The sequence below is a fragment of the Carcharodon carcharias genome, chromosome 17 (assembly GCF_017639515.1).
Source record: "Carcharodon carcharias isolate sCarCar2 chromosome 17, sCarCar2.pri, whole genome shotgun sequence".
NCBI lineage: Eukaryota > Metazoa > Chordata > Chondrichthyes > Lamniformes > Lamnidae > Carcharodon > Carcharodon carcharias.
In genome coordinates this window covers 44,587,572-44,603,660 of record NC_054483.1, presented here as the reverse complement: position 1 = coordinate 44,603,660, position 16,089 = coordinate 44,587,572, and the positions used below count along the sequence as shown (strand labels likewise).

The 16,089-nt window shown below is 45.1% G+C and overlaps 1 protein-coding gene across 1 annotated transcript in view; it reads right to left on the bottom strand.

Moving 5' to 3' along the window:
• Positions 1–16,089, bottom strand: part of LOC121289632 (broad substrate specificity ATP-binding cassette transporter ABCG2-like) — a 184,219-nt gene that overhangs the window by 38,203 nt on the left and 129,927 nt on the right. Inside the window, exons 12-13 of the mRNA XM_041209261.1 lie at positions 13,270–13,424; positions 161–250 (exon numbers count right to left, since the gene is read on the bottom strand). Of these exons, the coding sequence (XP_041065195.1) occupies positions 161–250; positions 13,270–13,424 (245 nt within the window). The remainder of the gene's footprint in view (positions 1–160; positions 251–13,269; positions 13,425–16,089) is intronic.

Genomic DNA, 16,089 nt, shown 5'->3' with positions numbered 1-16,089 from the left:
CTTCTTATTCACCACTTCCCCACGAACAGTTTTCTCACTAACATAATGTAAATTCAAAGATGTAGGCTTGTGGGATTTGATGTTTTAGCTGAAATTGTGGAAACAAAACACAAACTGTTCTGGTCTTGTTAACACATCATGGAAATGAGCAACAACTTACCGCAAAGCTGTACCTAGGGATACTTAAGTATTGAAGCCAGTTCAGCCCGTTTGAAATACTTGGCAAGTTCACAAGAAGGCCAGAAAAGGTCTGCCAATAAAAGGTATTACATAATTAGAAATGGGAAGTGCCATATGTTACGTGCTAATTAATCAAATGAAAGTAATAATATCTATAGAGAGGCTTGGCGGTATGCAGGCAAAACTAAATATGTAGAATTTTGTGCTCTGAGCATTCTACTGTCTTAAATCTTCAACTAACAAAATCATTTGGGTGAATATTTGGGTTGGAATTGGATCAGGTGTTAAAGTTTTAATAGATCTCAAACCCGACACCAATGAACCTCCAAACTGCCCAATTACGGGGTTATTTGAGGCAGGACAAGGGGCAGGCAGCTAGCTCAGTCCCAGGAGGTGGGATGGCAATTTAAATACTTCAATGAAGCTGATAATCTCTGATTTAACTTGAATTGAAGGTTTAACGGTGGCTAGCTGATTTTCCTAAGCCTCGGGAATCTCAGAAGCTGAAAGGAGGCAAGGACAGCTTTGGGGGGAGGCCTAATGCCTTTATAGCACTGCTTGTAGGTCAGGAGGAGCAGGAGAGTGCCCACGTGCCCAACTCAGAGGTTGAGGATAGGATCCCTCTCCCACCAAGATCTGGGATCAGATCTACCTGCTCCTGCAGCCTGCTGCAGCGTCCATTCAGTGACTGGAAGCCTAACCTGTCAATCAGGCTGGTGCCTGGGCAGAGAACTTGTCAATAAGAAAAAAAGCATGCTGTGGAGTTAAAAGCTAGTTCCCCATCCTCCACTCTCCTCACCCCACAACAACCTAAATAATTCAATCCTGTTAGTATCCAGTCATTGGGTCAGATTTTCCTCTGAGGTGAATGCACCAGTGAAACAGCACTAAAATAGCACTTCTGTTCACTCTGTTTTATTAGAGGGCCAATTCAATTTTACTTGGTAAACTGTTATTAAACAATCATGGTAGATCATTGTCCCATTAGCACTCTCTGAATGGAGATCATCCAGCAGACATGGTATGGGAGGGTGGATTCTGTTTTGTTGCATTAGCAGAAAGGGTTGAGACATTCATTTAGTTACTGTAACATTGTGGCTCACATAAACATCAGGCTATGCTTCTTCAAGGTACTGAGCCCACAAGTTTAAACTCTCTAGTTCAAGTATCATTGTCTGCAGCCTGAAAGAGGTGACTCTAACTTCTTGGTATCAGAAAGGAGGTCAACAATTGGCAAGATCCAAACCCACAGAAGATGGTCTTCTGTGAGAGCCACTTGAGCCAACCATTGCATTGGTACAAAATGCCAAAAGAAATAAACTGCCATCTCCAAGCATCTCTCAATGAAACAATTGCGAACTGTATCCCACAAGCACTGTGCACTGTAATATGGATATTTCCCAGTTGCAACCAAATTTCCCTTATTACGTTGTGCAGGTAAATGCAGCAATCAACTTGCACATATCAAGTTCACAAAAACAGCAAATGAGTACTACAAACACATATGATGGGAAACTTCCTACAATTTGTTGCACTTATTATCTCCACCAAATGGACAGAAGTGATCTCCACTACCTGTATCTCAGATTCATGCTCTTTAATAGTAGTTGTATTGACGGCTGAGTCCCAAAAACCAAGTTCCTAGGCTACTCAGTTAAGGGTTGACATCAATGCCCCTCCTTACTGAGCATGGTCCGTTTCTTCCACTGCCAGGTCCTCATTCTTGCTAATACACAGTGTACCACTCATTAAAAACCCAATGCTTGTAGTACACTCCCAGTCACACTGCTGGTAGTATATTACAGACACCCAAATAGTGAAAGGGAGATAGAAGAACAAATATGTAGGCAAATTTCTGCTTGTAAGAACAAGAGGGCAATGACAGTAGGAGACTTCAACTATCCTAATATCAACTGGGATTCAAATAATATAAGGGGCACTGAGGGAGAAAAATTCATGCAGTGTGTCCAGGAAATTTTTTTCAACTAATTAGTGACAAACCCAACAAGAGGAGATGCAATTTTAGACTTAGTCTTGGGGAATGAAAAAGGGCAAGTGGGTAAAGTGACAGTTGGCGACCATATTGGGGACAGTGATCACAGTTCAGTTAGATTTAGCATTATCATGGAAAAGGACAGATATAAGGCAGGAGTAAAAGTCTTAAACTGGGGGAATGCAAATTTTGCAGAAATGAGAAGGGACTTGGCTGAGGTGGACTGGACAGCATTGCTGGAGGATAAAACAGTGGAAAACCAATAGGAAGCACTAAAAAGCGAGATACTAATTGTACAAAGTAGACATGTCCCCTACAAAAATAAGAGTGGTACTGCCAAATCTAGACCTCCCTGGTTGTCTAGAGGAATACAGGGGAAGATCAAACAGAAAAAGAAAGCGTACGATAGGCACTAAGAAATAAGCACTACAGATAGCCTAGACGAATGTAGGAAGTACAGGGACGAAGTAAAAAAGGAAATAAGAAAATCAAAGAGAGGGCATGAAAAAAGATTAGCAAGTAAAATTAAAGATAACCCAAAGATGTTTTACCAATACATCAATGCTAAAAGGTCAGTTAAGGAAAAAGTGGGACCTATCAGTGATGAAGATGGAAACTTATGTGTAGATGCAGAGGCTGTGGGAAGGGTATTGAAAGAATATTTTGTCTCCGTGTTTACAAAGGAAAGGGAGGATGTAGATATAGTAGAACAGGAGGAACACTGCGAGATATTGGACGGGATAGTCATAAAGAGAGAGGAAGTACTCGAAGGGTTGAAATCCTTGAAAGTGGATAAGTCACCAGGGCCAGATGGATTGTTTCCGATGCTGCTGAAGGAAGTCAGGGAGGAGATAGCAGATGCTCTGAGGATGATTTTCCAATCTTCACTAGATACAGGGGAGGTACCAGAGGACTGGAGAAATGCAAACGTAGTTCCATTGTTTAAAAAGGGATCAAAGGAAATGCCAAACAATTATAGGCCAGTTAGTCTTACATCGGTGGTGAGCAAATTAGTAGAATCAATCTGAGAGATAGGATTAACTGTCATGTGGAAAGGCATGGACTAGTCAGGGATGGTCAGAATGGATTTGTTAAAGGAAGTTCTTGCCTCAAAAATTTGAATTCTTTGAGGAAGTGACACAAAGGGTTGATGAAGGTAGTGCAGTGGATGTTGTGTACATGGATTTTAGCAAGGCATTTGACAAGGTCCCATATGGTAGATTGGTCAGGAAAGTAAAAGCCCATGGGATTCAGGGTAATGTGGCAAACTGGATAAAAGGTTGGCTTTGTAACAGGAAACAAAGGGTAATGGTCGATGGATGCTCTTGTGAATGGAAAGTTGTCTCAAGTGGTGTTCCACAGGGCTCAGTGTTGGGACCTTTGCTGTTTGTGTTATATATTAACGATTTGGATGTGAATGTGGGGGGCACAATTGGGAAATTTGCAGATGACACAAAGATTGGCTGAGTATTGGATAGTGTAGAGGATAGCCATAATCTCCAAAACGATATAGATGGGTTGGTGGAGTGGGCGGTAAAGTGGCAGATGGATTTTAACATAGAGAAGTGTGAGGTCATATACTTAGGAAGGTCAAACAGTTACAAGGATTACAAAATAAATGGGAATATTATTCCTTAAACTGGGGGAATGCAAATTTTTCAGAAATGAGAAGGGACTTGGCTGAGGTGGACTGGACAGCACTGCTGGAGGATAAAACAGTGGAAAACCAATAGGAAGCACTAAAAAGCGAGATACTAATTGTACAAAGTAGACATGTCCCCTACAAAAATAAGAGTGGTACTGCCAAATCTAGACCTCCCTGGTTGTCTAGAGGAATACAGGGGAAGATCAAACAGAATGTTATTGAATGCTGGACCAGGCTCAGGGTGCCAATTAGCCTACTCCTGTTCCTATGTTCACTAATGAGGGGTAGATGAAGTGAGAGATCTTGGTGTATAAGTACACAGGTCCCTGAAGGCAGCAGTTCAAGTAGACAAGGTCGTTAAGAAGGCATATGGAATGCTCTCCTTCATTGGCAGAGGTATAGAATATAAAAGGATATAATGTCAAAATTGTATAAAATATTGGTGAGGCCACAACTGGAGTATTGTGTGCAGTTCTGGTCACCACATTACAGGAAGGATGTAATAGCTCTGGAGAGAGTGCAGAGGAGGTTTACAAGAATGTTGCCAGGGTTAGAAAAGTGTAGCTACGAGGAGAGATTGATAGGTTGGGGTTATTTTCCTTAGAACAAAGAAGGCTGAGAGGTGACTTGATTCAGGTGTACAAAATTATGAGGGGAACAGATAGAGTGGACAGGATAAAATTGTTTCCCTTGATGGAGAATTCTAGAAACAGGGGACATAAATTCAAGGTAAGTGGCAGAAGGTGTAGGGGGGGACATGAGGAAGAACTTTTTTACTCAGTGGATAGTGGGTGTTTGGAATTCACTGCCCAAGTTGGTGGTAAAGGCAGAAATTTTAAACTCTTTTAAAAAGTACCAGGATCTGCACCTAAAGTGCTGTAAGCTGCAGGGCTATGGGCCGGTTGCAGGAAGGTGGGATTAGAAAGGGCACCTGGGTGTCCTCGGGTTGGCATGGACAAGATGGGCTGAATGGCTTCCTTCTGTGCTGTAACTTTTCTATGGTTCTATGGATTGAATAAAAACATGGTGAAAGGTACAAGTCCATTATTCCTTTAAATGGAAAGTTCCATCAAAACTAACAGAAGTGTTTGTCATAGGTAAAATGAGTTGACAGGGTGGTTATTAGTGAACATAGGAACAGGAGTAGGCTAATTGGCACCCTGAGTCTGGTCCAGCATTCAACAACCTAACTCCATATACCTGGCCTTTACCCCACATACACATTTTCAAGGACACCTGTGTGGTCGAGCGGAATCACAAAACAGCAATGTAAAGCCATTTTAAGTATTTAGAAAAGGGTTTGCAGAATCATTCTTGGCCTTAATTACCATAGTCACCCATATGCCTTACATGTGTTACAGACAGGGGAGAGAGGCAAACTGAACTCCTTTATCTTTCTTGCTGTCCGTCTGTAAACAGAGGTGTTTTATTTTTTGAAATAGACTGTGGCGTGTTTCCCAAACCCTCTCTTTGTGAAATCAATTTTAAAGTGAATCACACCAAACTCCCTTTAGGGTTAAATCAGAAGTATTGTATATTCATATATTCAAACCTTGGGGATAGTTTTGCAACCACATACATACACACAAGCATACAAGAAGGAGATAGGAGAGAAGGAGATAGGACCTTGCAGCTGGCAAGGTCACCAATGCAGCATGGGAGGCAGTGGCAGTGGTAGTCAGCGCCAATGCCTTGCAAAAGAGGACAGCCATCCAGTGCTGAAAGAGGATGAATGATCTCCTCCGTTCCCCAGGGTAAGTCACTCTTCTCGTCACTCTCAATTAACACACTCACAAACCTATCACATATGCACAGGGATTTCATTCACTGCCAGTTCAAGGGACATTACCATTCACTCTCTCACACACACCCTCATTTACCCTGCAGATTGTGTCCACAGCACCACTCACCAACCACACACATGCCAGGCATTCTTGTTATCTGGCCTGGCAGGCGTCCTGCTTACACTCTCCATCTGTATTCACGCAGGACAAACTGGCACACAACAAAAGGGAGACGTCACAGACTGGTGGAGGAATGCCTGAAATCAAGGTCCTCATGGACTTTGAAAATAGAGTCATCAAAATGGACAGCGACGTTCTGGACGGTTCCTGTTCACTCCCTCCACCACTGACAAACAGTGAGAGCAATGTGTACCATCTACAAGATGTACTGCAGAAACTCACCAAGGCTCCTTCAGCAGTACTTTCCAAACACTACGACCACTATCCATCTAGAAGGGCAGCAAATACATGGGAAACACCTTTTCAAGGGCAATTAGGGATGTCGATAAATGCTGGCCTAGCCAGCGACACCCACATCCCGTAAATTAATTAATAAAAAGGTAGCCCTTATCCCCGAGGAGCCAACCCTGCAGCCTCTGTGGACCTTGGAAGACATCAGGGATCTGAGACCTGCTGAGAATGTAAGAGTCGTGGACATTCCCTGGGAATTGTGTGTAGACCTGTTGGATGCGTTTGTGGTTGCGCACTAACTGAACGTTTAGCGAGTGGAAGCCCTTGCGGTTGACGTAGTGGACTGCTTGTTGCGATGGAGATCTGTGCAGTCGATGGCACCCTGCCCCTGTGGGATACCTGAGATCTGAGCAAATCCCAGCACTTATGCTTCCTGGCATTCCTGATACTGGGCAAAATGCTCAAAGGTGTGTGCCTTCGTGAATATAGCGTCCGTCACCTCATGGATGCATTAATGTACGATGGCTTGCGAGATCCCATACAGGTCGCTTGTGGAACCCTGAAGGGGGCCACTGGTGTAAAGATTGAGAGTTGCGGTCACTTTCACGGCCACTGGTGGTGGTTCTCTTTATGGCCTGTGGCGCCAAATCCTGCAGCAGTTGGCAGATGTGCCCGACCAGTTCCCTGGACATGCGCAGTCTTCAGTGACACTGGTTCTTGGTCATCTACAGGAATGACAAGTGCTGTCTATAGACCCTGAGTCCAACTAGGCGCCAACCCAGCGATGGCTCGCTAAGGCTCTTCAGCGGAGTTCACAGAAGGCCCAGCCACCTCTTCTTCCTGAGGGTGCTGCTCCTCCCTCTGCCCAGCCAGGTGCCTCCGTCGCTCTCTTCTCCTTCGCCTCTGCTCCCTGTAAGCCATGAGGCATACTGATAGGTCACCAGCCTTCATGCTCCTGTTGTACTCCTCCTGCAGGGTGAAAAGATTCGGGGGTTAGCATGGGTAACTAAGAACCTGTATTGTTTAAGTCTGTTGGCCCCTTAATGCATGCCAGAAAGTGCTGGCCACCACTTGGATGGCCAGAGGTTAGTGTGCTGCATCGCTGCCCGAAACCCCATCCACCTCTGTCCCACTCCACCTGACCAATTAGCGGCAACTTTGCCCACTGGACTGCAGGCTGTGCTCTCAGCTCAGACGCAGGCATTACCATCACTGAATTCCCCCACTATCAACAATCTGGGGGTTACCATTGACCAGAAACTAAACTGGACTAGCCATATAAATACAGTGGCTACAAAGCAGGTCACAGGCTAGGAAATCTGCGACAAGTAACTCACCTCCTGACTCCCCAAAGCCCCTGCACCATCTGTAAGGCACAAGTCAGGAGTGTGATGGAACACTCTTCACTTGCCTGGATGAGTGCAGCCCCCACAGCATTCAAGAAGTTTGACACCATCCAGGACAAAGCAGCCCGCTTGACTGGCACCACATCCACAAACATTCATTCCCTCCACCACCAACGCACAGTAGCAGCAGTGTGTACCATGTAGAAGATGCACTGCCAGAACTCATCAAGGCTCCTTCGACACCAGCTTCTAAACCCATGACCTCTACCATCTAGAAGGACAGGGGCAGCGAATAGATGGGAACACCTCCACCTGGATGTTCCCCTCCAAGTCACTCACCACCCTGACTTGTTCCTTCACTGCCGCTGGGTCAAAATCCTGGAACTCCCTTCCTAACAGCACTGTGGATGTACTACACCACATGGACTGCAGTGGTTCAAGGCAGCAGCTCACTACCACCTTCTTAAGAGCAACTAGGCTTGGGCAAAAAATGCTGACCCAGCCAGCAAAGCCCAGACCCCAGGAATGAATAATAAAACAAATGCACTGCAAGGCTGCATTGTTAGCTTGAACCATGGTGGAGACCGGTCCAAAGCTGAATGACGAGATTGCAAGGGGCTGTGAGCACCTTCACCAGAATGGCTCCATGGCCAGCTTTCGCAAGGAGATTGTACAACATGCCCATTCATTCAATTGTTCTGCAGTCCACTAAAACACTCATTAGTTTGCAGTGTGTGCCCGAGGACTGAAAGGTTCTGGAGTATTAGGTGGCACCTTCATGGCTCTGTATTGCTTGAGTGGGCAGATAAGCTAGAGGCCCAACTCCATGCATGTCAATGTGGCTACGCCTGAACTGTCTCAGCTGCAGAGGAATGGTCACTTTATACAAGGTTTCCCTAATGCGTGGCCGCTTCCCTCCACCCCACCCTTGCATGTGCTTGTGCACTACCATCAGACCATGGTGTCTGTCCCCTCACACTCACTTCAGACACAGTGCACCCTTGCCCCCCACAATTAGCCTCAGACCGTGCTGCTTTACACCCTCCCAAACTCGCCCCAGCCGCAGTGCAGCCCTTGCCACCCCCAACTCATCTCAGACCATGCTACCTTTCCCCTCTCCAACTTGTCGCAACCGCAGTGCAGCCCTTGCTTCAGTACTGCACTGTCAGCCAGCCAGCAAAAATCAACTTGCCTGCACCCTCGCCTGAATGCATGGCACCTCAACCTTGAAGTTGAACAGCGACCCTTGTGCAACATTCCCCTTGAAGTTCAGCTCGCCAGGTGCACCTTTTAAATGCTGTTGTGAAACATGTTGACATGCCCAGATGATCTGACGTTGGGGGATGATTCCGTCAAGCAAGGATTATAATTAAATACAGATGTATTAAAGTGACATTCCTGACGTCTGACAGCAGGAAATGAGGCCTGCCATTGACGAGTGGAGCAGACAATTGCAAACAGGTTTCAGGATTTTTGGCTTTCTTACCATATTGTCTGCTTATGCCTGACATTACTCCCAATGCCAATGGGCATGGAAAATTCTGGCCTCTGTTTCTCCTTCTCTCTCTCTTTCCTTTCCCACTCTGTGGGCTGAATTTTATGGCCCCTCCTGCTGGCGGGTTTTTCTGGTCCCGCCAAGGTCAATGGACCTTTGAACGTGTCATTGCATTTTACGACCCCGCCCTAGCCATGACAGGACCGTAAATTTCTGCCTAGTTTCTCTCTCCTTTCCCACTCTGTCACCCTCTCTCTCCTCTCCCACTATGTACATATATAGTAAAGGGTTCAAGCTAGGACCTGTTACCATGCTTGCTTGTGCACAAGGTTCCATCCAACTCTAGACTGACCCCTAGGTGTGGGTCATGTGTTCTCTTACATCACTGTGTGGTGGTACTGTATGCATTCCCATGCTACCCCTATATTTGCCAGACCCTTATGCTACACCTCCCCCAAATCTTTATCCAATGTATTTCAAGCTATTCTAGTTTACCCTTTGTATTTACATCATTATTACTATCCCATCATTCCCCTTCAAGCCTTGGAGTTCATAGGTTCAGGTGATCTGGAGGCTTTATAATCTCTTCGTATTTCATTCACACTACTGTCAGAAGAATGGTTCTGTCGCTGCAGGTAAACTCTGTTAATTTGGACTTTGTTCCACCATCTAGGTATCCTCCTCAATGGCTCTCCATCGTAACAAGGGAACAGGCTGCCTTGGGATGAAAAGACTCCTCCTGTTTCTCTTACTGTACCCTCTGGGATACCAACCAGGTAGGTCTGAGGTTGATCATAGTCCTTCCTGATGATAGTACCCTCTCTCTTGAGGTTTTTAATCCAGGCCTTGTCATCCTTTCATAGTTGTGGCAAGTGTGTGGCACAGTACCTTTTGTTGTAGTTGAAAGTCTGCTTCTGCTTGGAGGCCTGCTCTCTTGCTTGGATATCCTATAATCCTTGGTTACCAACCCTGGTATTAGTTTTTTCAGCAGGAATGCAAGCTATGTGCAGAATTTCCTGCCCATCAGGAATTCAGATGGGGCCATGCCATACTTTAAGAGTGGACCTGTAGGCTAGCAGTGCTGTGAGAAAGTCCTTATTCTTTCTTAGGAGAGCTTTCAGAGTGTGGATCCCTCCTTCAGCTTCCTCATTTGACCATGAATATCTCAGGGAGCTGGTACAGTGGTGGAAGCCGGATTTAGTGGCGAAGTGGGCAAAGTACTCATCTGAAAATTGTGGGCCATTATCAAACACAATCTTGTCAGAGATTCCATGGCTCGTGAACATCTTTTTCAGTGCCTTAACTACTGTCTCTATGGTAGTCGTATATAGTTGCTTCACCTCAGCCCATCTGGAAAAGTAATCCACCACTATAAGGAACGATTTGCTGTTGAAGATAAATAGGTCGATGCTCTGCTTTTCCCATGGCCGGTAAGCAAATGTTTGGGGATGAGGGGCTCTCTTTGGGTTTGCCTGTGCAGCACACATGCCTGACAGTTTGCTATGGTGTCCTCAATCGTCCTGGAAATACCTGGCCACCTGTCAGCAGATTGGGCCTGTGCCCTGAACTTGGTGACGCCCAGGTGGCCCTGGTATATTTTTTGAAGGATCTTTGGCTGAAGGGAAACTGGCTTGACTAGCTGCTCATTTTAGACCAGGAGCTCGTCTATGACCGCAGTGTTTTTATTGCTCAAACCAAGCTTTCATAGTACCAGTGCATGGTCTCTGTGACTCCATCACAGTGATGTTAGGCTTGAACCAATCAGCATTCTTCTGCTCTTGCTTCCCGTATGTTGACAGTGTGGAATTGTAGATGGTGTCTCAAAGTATGCTCTATTTTGCTTCTGCACTCTGAGTCAAGGAACTGTTGGTTTTTACCTAGGTAGGCAGTATGGCTGATGTTGATATGAAGGTGACATTTCTGCTTTGAATGAAAAAACTACAAGGGTTGCATCCTGACCTGGTGCACACCAGGGAGTGATCTGTATCACAGGCAGCGGTGTGGTAGCTGCATGAGAAAGCTGTTCAGAAAGTCACATCTGGTGGTGATCAGATCCTGTTGGTACCAATGCCCTGATCTTGGATTTCTCCAGGACACTTTGTGGCATGGTTTGTTCTGAAAGAAAGTATTAGTTACACAAAGCTCATAGTAGCAGCAAAGCTCAAGTAGTCTCTGTCCTTTCTCATTTATCTTTCCCAGGCCATGATGTTCAAGACAGCACAGCCATGTCTCATGGACCTTGCCCACTCTTGCATTGAAATCTCCCAGTAGGTAAAGATGCACAGACTAAGGGTTCTGCTGGTAGCAGTACTAATCTCCTCTTAGAACTAGTCTTTCGCCTCTGTGGTGGAGCATGGCATTGGAGCAAGAAGTTAACTGGCCCTGTTTGAGTTGAGAGATGGAGGGATAGAACGTGTTCTGAACCATTTCTGGGGCGTTCTATCATCAAGGTAGCAAACAAACAAAAAGAAATAAGATGCTAACTATTCTACTGGCAAGCTGGAATGCCAGGACCATGTGCACAGGGTTCACAGCTGACTTGCAGCTGGTTGATAACATGTGCCAGACGGCTGTGATCAACATAGAACATAGGTTGAACGGGGACATAGCTTCCTTACAATTCCTTACAGTGAAGCTGACACAGTACTCATGCGTTTCCTCTGAAATCTTCCCCTGTCAGATGAATGTCTAATGTTTTTCTTTCAGTGATACAGTCTTGGCTAGCCTTGTCTCTTGCAGGGAAGCTATGTCCATCCTACCACACCCACTGTCAGTTCACTCCCCAGGAGGCAGTCATTGATTCCACAGACCATTCCCTTGACATTCACCTGGACATCCCCTTACTTCCTCCTCCACCCTACTCCCTCCTCCCCCCAGACACCTTCCCTTCCGACCTCCCTCCCTTACACTTTCCTCCACCCTTGCAGCATTCTCCCCTGTTAAACCCTCCTCCCCTCAGGCACCCTCCTTCCCCCTCCCAACCTCAACCCCCACCCCAACACCTTCATCCTCCCTCTCCTGACTTCACCACACCCCCGCCAACTCACCTCGGGGAAAACCTTTGTCTCTCACTCACATCTAGACGTTCCTCTCCCACCTCCCCCCATCCCATGGCCAAGACCATGATGCTCTGAAGCAGGCGCGAAGCATCAATGGAGATCATGGAAGATGGTGCAAACCCATGGCGAACACTGTGGTGTTCTGAAGCAGGCCCAAAGCATCAAAGGAGACCTCCCACCTTCCGAGAGCTGCTTCGCAAGTGGAGCCATGTGCATGAGCATCCACCCAGCATGCGATGCATGTGTTCCTCCAGGTTCCGGTAGCTGTGGGGCTCCAGCATCGTCTTCTCCTCATGTTTCTGTGTCTGCAATCTGAGCAAGACCCTAACGATAAGTCCCGACTTCTGCACATCACACTTATCCAGACATGTTCTGGACCAGCATATTTTCCCGCCAGCATAATGGTAACTTGGGCATGGGGGAATGATTCCGGTTGGACCTTACTTTATATCCCATTACCGGGATACAAATCGTGTTCATGCTGGCCTCCAGCAGGATTCGTGTTCCATCATGGTGGACACCATTGGATGATCCCGCTGTGATTTCACTCCAGTGTGAAAGCAATTTCTGCCCCTCACTCTGAATTCTCTCCGCACACACCACCCCCACCACCACCTCCCCCCCACCCCCCCACACCCCCCGCCCACCAATGGGACTGGATTCCACCCTTAGACTAAAATTCTTCCTCATCTATTCCATGCACTTCTATCCATTTAATGGACTCCCTACACTTTGGGTGTCCTGCTGCATCTTCTTCCTTTGACCTTAACAGGCTCTCTCTTTCTGGTGGGGATACTAGCAGCAGCCAGTCCTTCAAAAATAAACAGCTTGGATTCAGAAAAATGTGTTAGAGTCATGGAGGCTAAGTGCATGAGTACAAGTCTCAATCTTGTGCAGCAAGGAAACTGAACCTGTGGAAAATATATACAAAGATATTTCAAATGCATTAGAATGGGTTACAAATCCAACAACAGGAAGAGAGGAACAAATGAAGGTTTCATCAACACATCATTTGAATTGGGAATAATGTATTAATGAAGGAGCTAAGGCTAGACTGCTGAGCCAAGAGGCACCCAAGACATAAGAAGGGAGCATGGGTATCATTAATTGTCAGCTAACGTGGTTGGTGACAATATGGTGCAGGCTTATGGGCTTCCACATCACCTACAGGGCAGTGTGAATTCAAACGGGTAGGGAGCTACCTTCAGTAATAACAAAGGTAGCAGGTACAGGGTTATGCATAGTGAAATTTTATGTAGTGACTGAGCCACAACGATGAGAGTGACAACACACATAAAGAAACTTGCCTTCCAATGAATAAGTAATGCTTTCAAGCTTTAAAACATCAGTACTTACCATTGCAAAAACGAAAATGCCATTGATTATCACGCCTGCAGTAGCCATTGTATCTAATCCAGCACCAACGGCCATGGCCAGGGATGTAGCTGCATATGATGTCAGTAACAGAATAAGCATGAAGAAGAAGAAATTGCCAAGAATCCTCTGATAACCTACAGAAAGAAAACATTTTATACTATCCTTCAGTTGGGTACACAATTAAGCTTACATGTCTTTCTCATTTTTCTTGTTTTTGTTTTGTTTTGCATACATTGCACAATAAATTTGACTCTTTGAGAAACCAAAGTTAACATAGAAACTAGGAGCAGCAGTAGGCCATTCGGCCCTTCGAGCCTGCTCCACCATTTAATATGATCATGGCTAATCCTTTATCTCAACACCATATTCCCACATTCTCTCCAGATCCCTTGAAATTCCTAATATCCAAAAAATTATCAATTCATTTCTTGAATACACTCAGTGACCCAGCCTCCAAAGCCTTCTGTGGTAGAGGATTCCACAGGTTTACCACCCTCTGAGTGAAGAAAGTTTTCCTCATCTCAGTCCTAAATGTCCTGCCCCGTATCCTGAGACTGTGGCATCTGGTTCTAGACTCCCCAACCAGGGGTAACATCCTCCCTCCATCTAATCTGACTAGCTCTGTAAGAATTTTATGCGTTTCAATCAGATCCCCTCTTGTTCTTCTAAACTCTAGTGAATACAGGCCCAGTTGAACAAATCTCTCCTCATGTGACAGTCCTGCCATCCTCAGTATCAGGCAAGTGAACCTTTGCTGCGCTCCCTCTATTGCAAGCATATTCTTTCTTAGGTAGGGAGACCAAAACTGCATTCAGTACTCCAGGTGTGGTCTCACCAAAGCCTTGTATAACTACAGTAAGACATCTCTACTTCTGAACTCAAATCCTCTTGTAATGAAGGCCAACATACCATTTGCCTTCCTAATTGCTTGCTGCACCTGCCTGTTTATTTTCATTGACTGGTGTACAAGGATACCCAGATCCCTTTGTACATCCACATTTCCCAATATATCACCATTTAAATAACACTCTGCCTTTGTTTTTCACACCGAAGCATATAAATTCACATTTATCCACGTAATGCTGCATCTGCCATGTGTTTTCCCACACACACTTGTCTAAATCGCCTTGAAGCCTCCTTGCATCCTCCTCACAACCCCGCCCAGTTTTGTGTCGTCAGCCAACTTGGAAATATTACACTTGGTTTCCTCATCCTCATTTATATGTGTCATGAATAGCTGGGGCCCAGGCACTGATCCCTGCGGTATGCCACTAGTCACTGCCTTCCATCTGGAAAAATACCCATTTATTCCCACTCTGTTTCCAGTGTGTCAACCAATTCTCAATCCATGCCAGTATATTACCCCCAATCCCATGTGCTTTAATTCTGCCCACTAGCCTCTTATGTGGGACCTTATCAAAAGCCTTCTTGAAATTCCAATACACCACATCCTCTGGTTCTCCTTTATCTATTCTACTAGTCACATCCTCAAAAAACTCTAGTTAAGCATGATTTCCCTTTCATCAGGAGGGACCAAGGTCCATAGTGCAGGGCATCATCAAGCTGTTAAAGGGATAAAAATGAGGGAAGTAAATCTGAAATTAGCAGATAATGGATCTTAATTGTTATGTAGTAATTGATTATCCAGATTTATTAGAATTATTCACTGCAAGAGACATTAATAGCATGACACTTATTGCAAGGGATTCTAAAGCAAAACTTAATGATTTTATTGACCTCTGAGGTAGGCTTAAAGATTTCCAATGCAATAACACCACAGCAACAGAAACAGGGCCAGATTTTCCTGTCCCAACACAGGGTCACATTGCGTTGGGTGGGTTTTAACAATGGCAGGCGGGAATTGATTCTGGAGTTCCTGCCACATTCCAATGCTGGCAATTTTAATTGGCGCAGGAAATGGGGTATCAAGCTCGCACCCAACTGTCCTGACGTTGCTCATACGATTGCAGAAGTGGACATTTCAGACGTTCCACAGCTTTTATGGAGTTGGACCAGTTTCACACCAGCATAGAGGTATAGTGAGCCATGGGGGAACCATGGTTTGGAGTCAGGAACCACACAGAACGGTAAGTTCAAAAGATGTTGGCAACTTCACATCTCCTAATGAGTTACATATGTTTTTAATGCAGTGAGTGGTGATAGGGCTTTATTTTAGAAAGGTAAACAACCATTAGATTTAATAATGTGGTTGCCAAGTTGTCACTTCTGACATCTGACGAGATGTCAAGGCAATGTACAGCATTGTAAAAATGGAAAATCTTCAGATGCATCTGAGTACACTAATTACAGGATAAGTTGCTATTCTGCATTAAACTCTAGTGAAATACAGATTTGATTGTGTGATGCATTTCCATTGTTTTCAGCTATTTCTTTAAAAAAATTATTTTTCAGCTGGCGCAGACACGATGGGCTGAATGGCCTCTTTCTGTGGTATAACTTTTCTACAGTTCTGTGGTTTGTTTCAAAGCTTTGACAAATGGCTAATGCTTTCACTATCTTTGAAGTTTAGCTCAGCCATATGTTTGAATGTTTCAAAGACTTGAAGATGGCTGAGCTTTTGATTATCATCAAAGGCTTGAACGTGTGCAGTTCAATAATATTTGTTGACTTAGTTGTTGAATAGTATCTCATTGTGAATACTTGGTTGAGTTCCAAACCCAATAATGGATTCAGGTGAGCAGGGGTTGTTTATATAGTTGTCTAGTGGAATCTCATCAGGAATGCTTGGTTGACTTTGAACATACTAAGGGATTCTGCTCAGGAGGGGTTATTGGCACA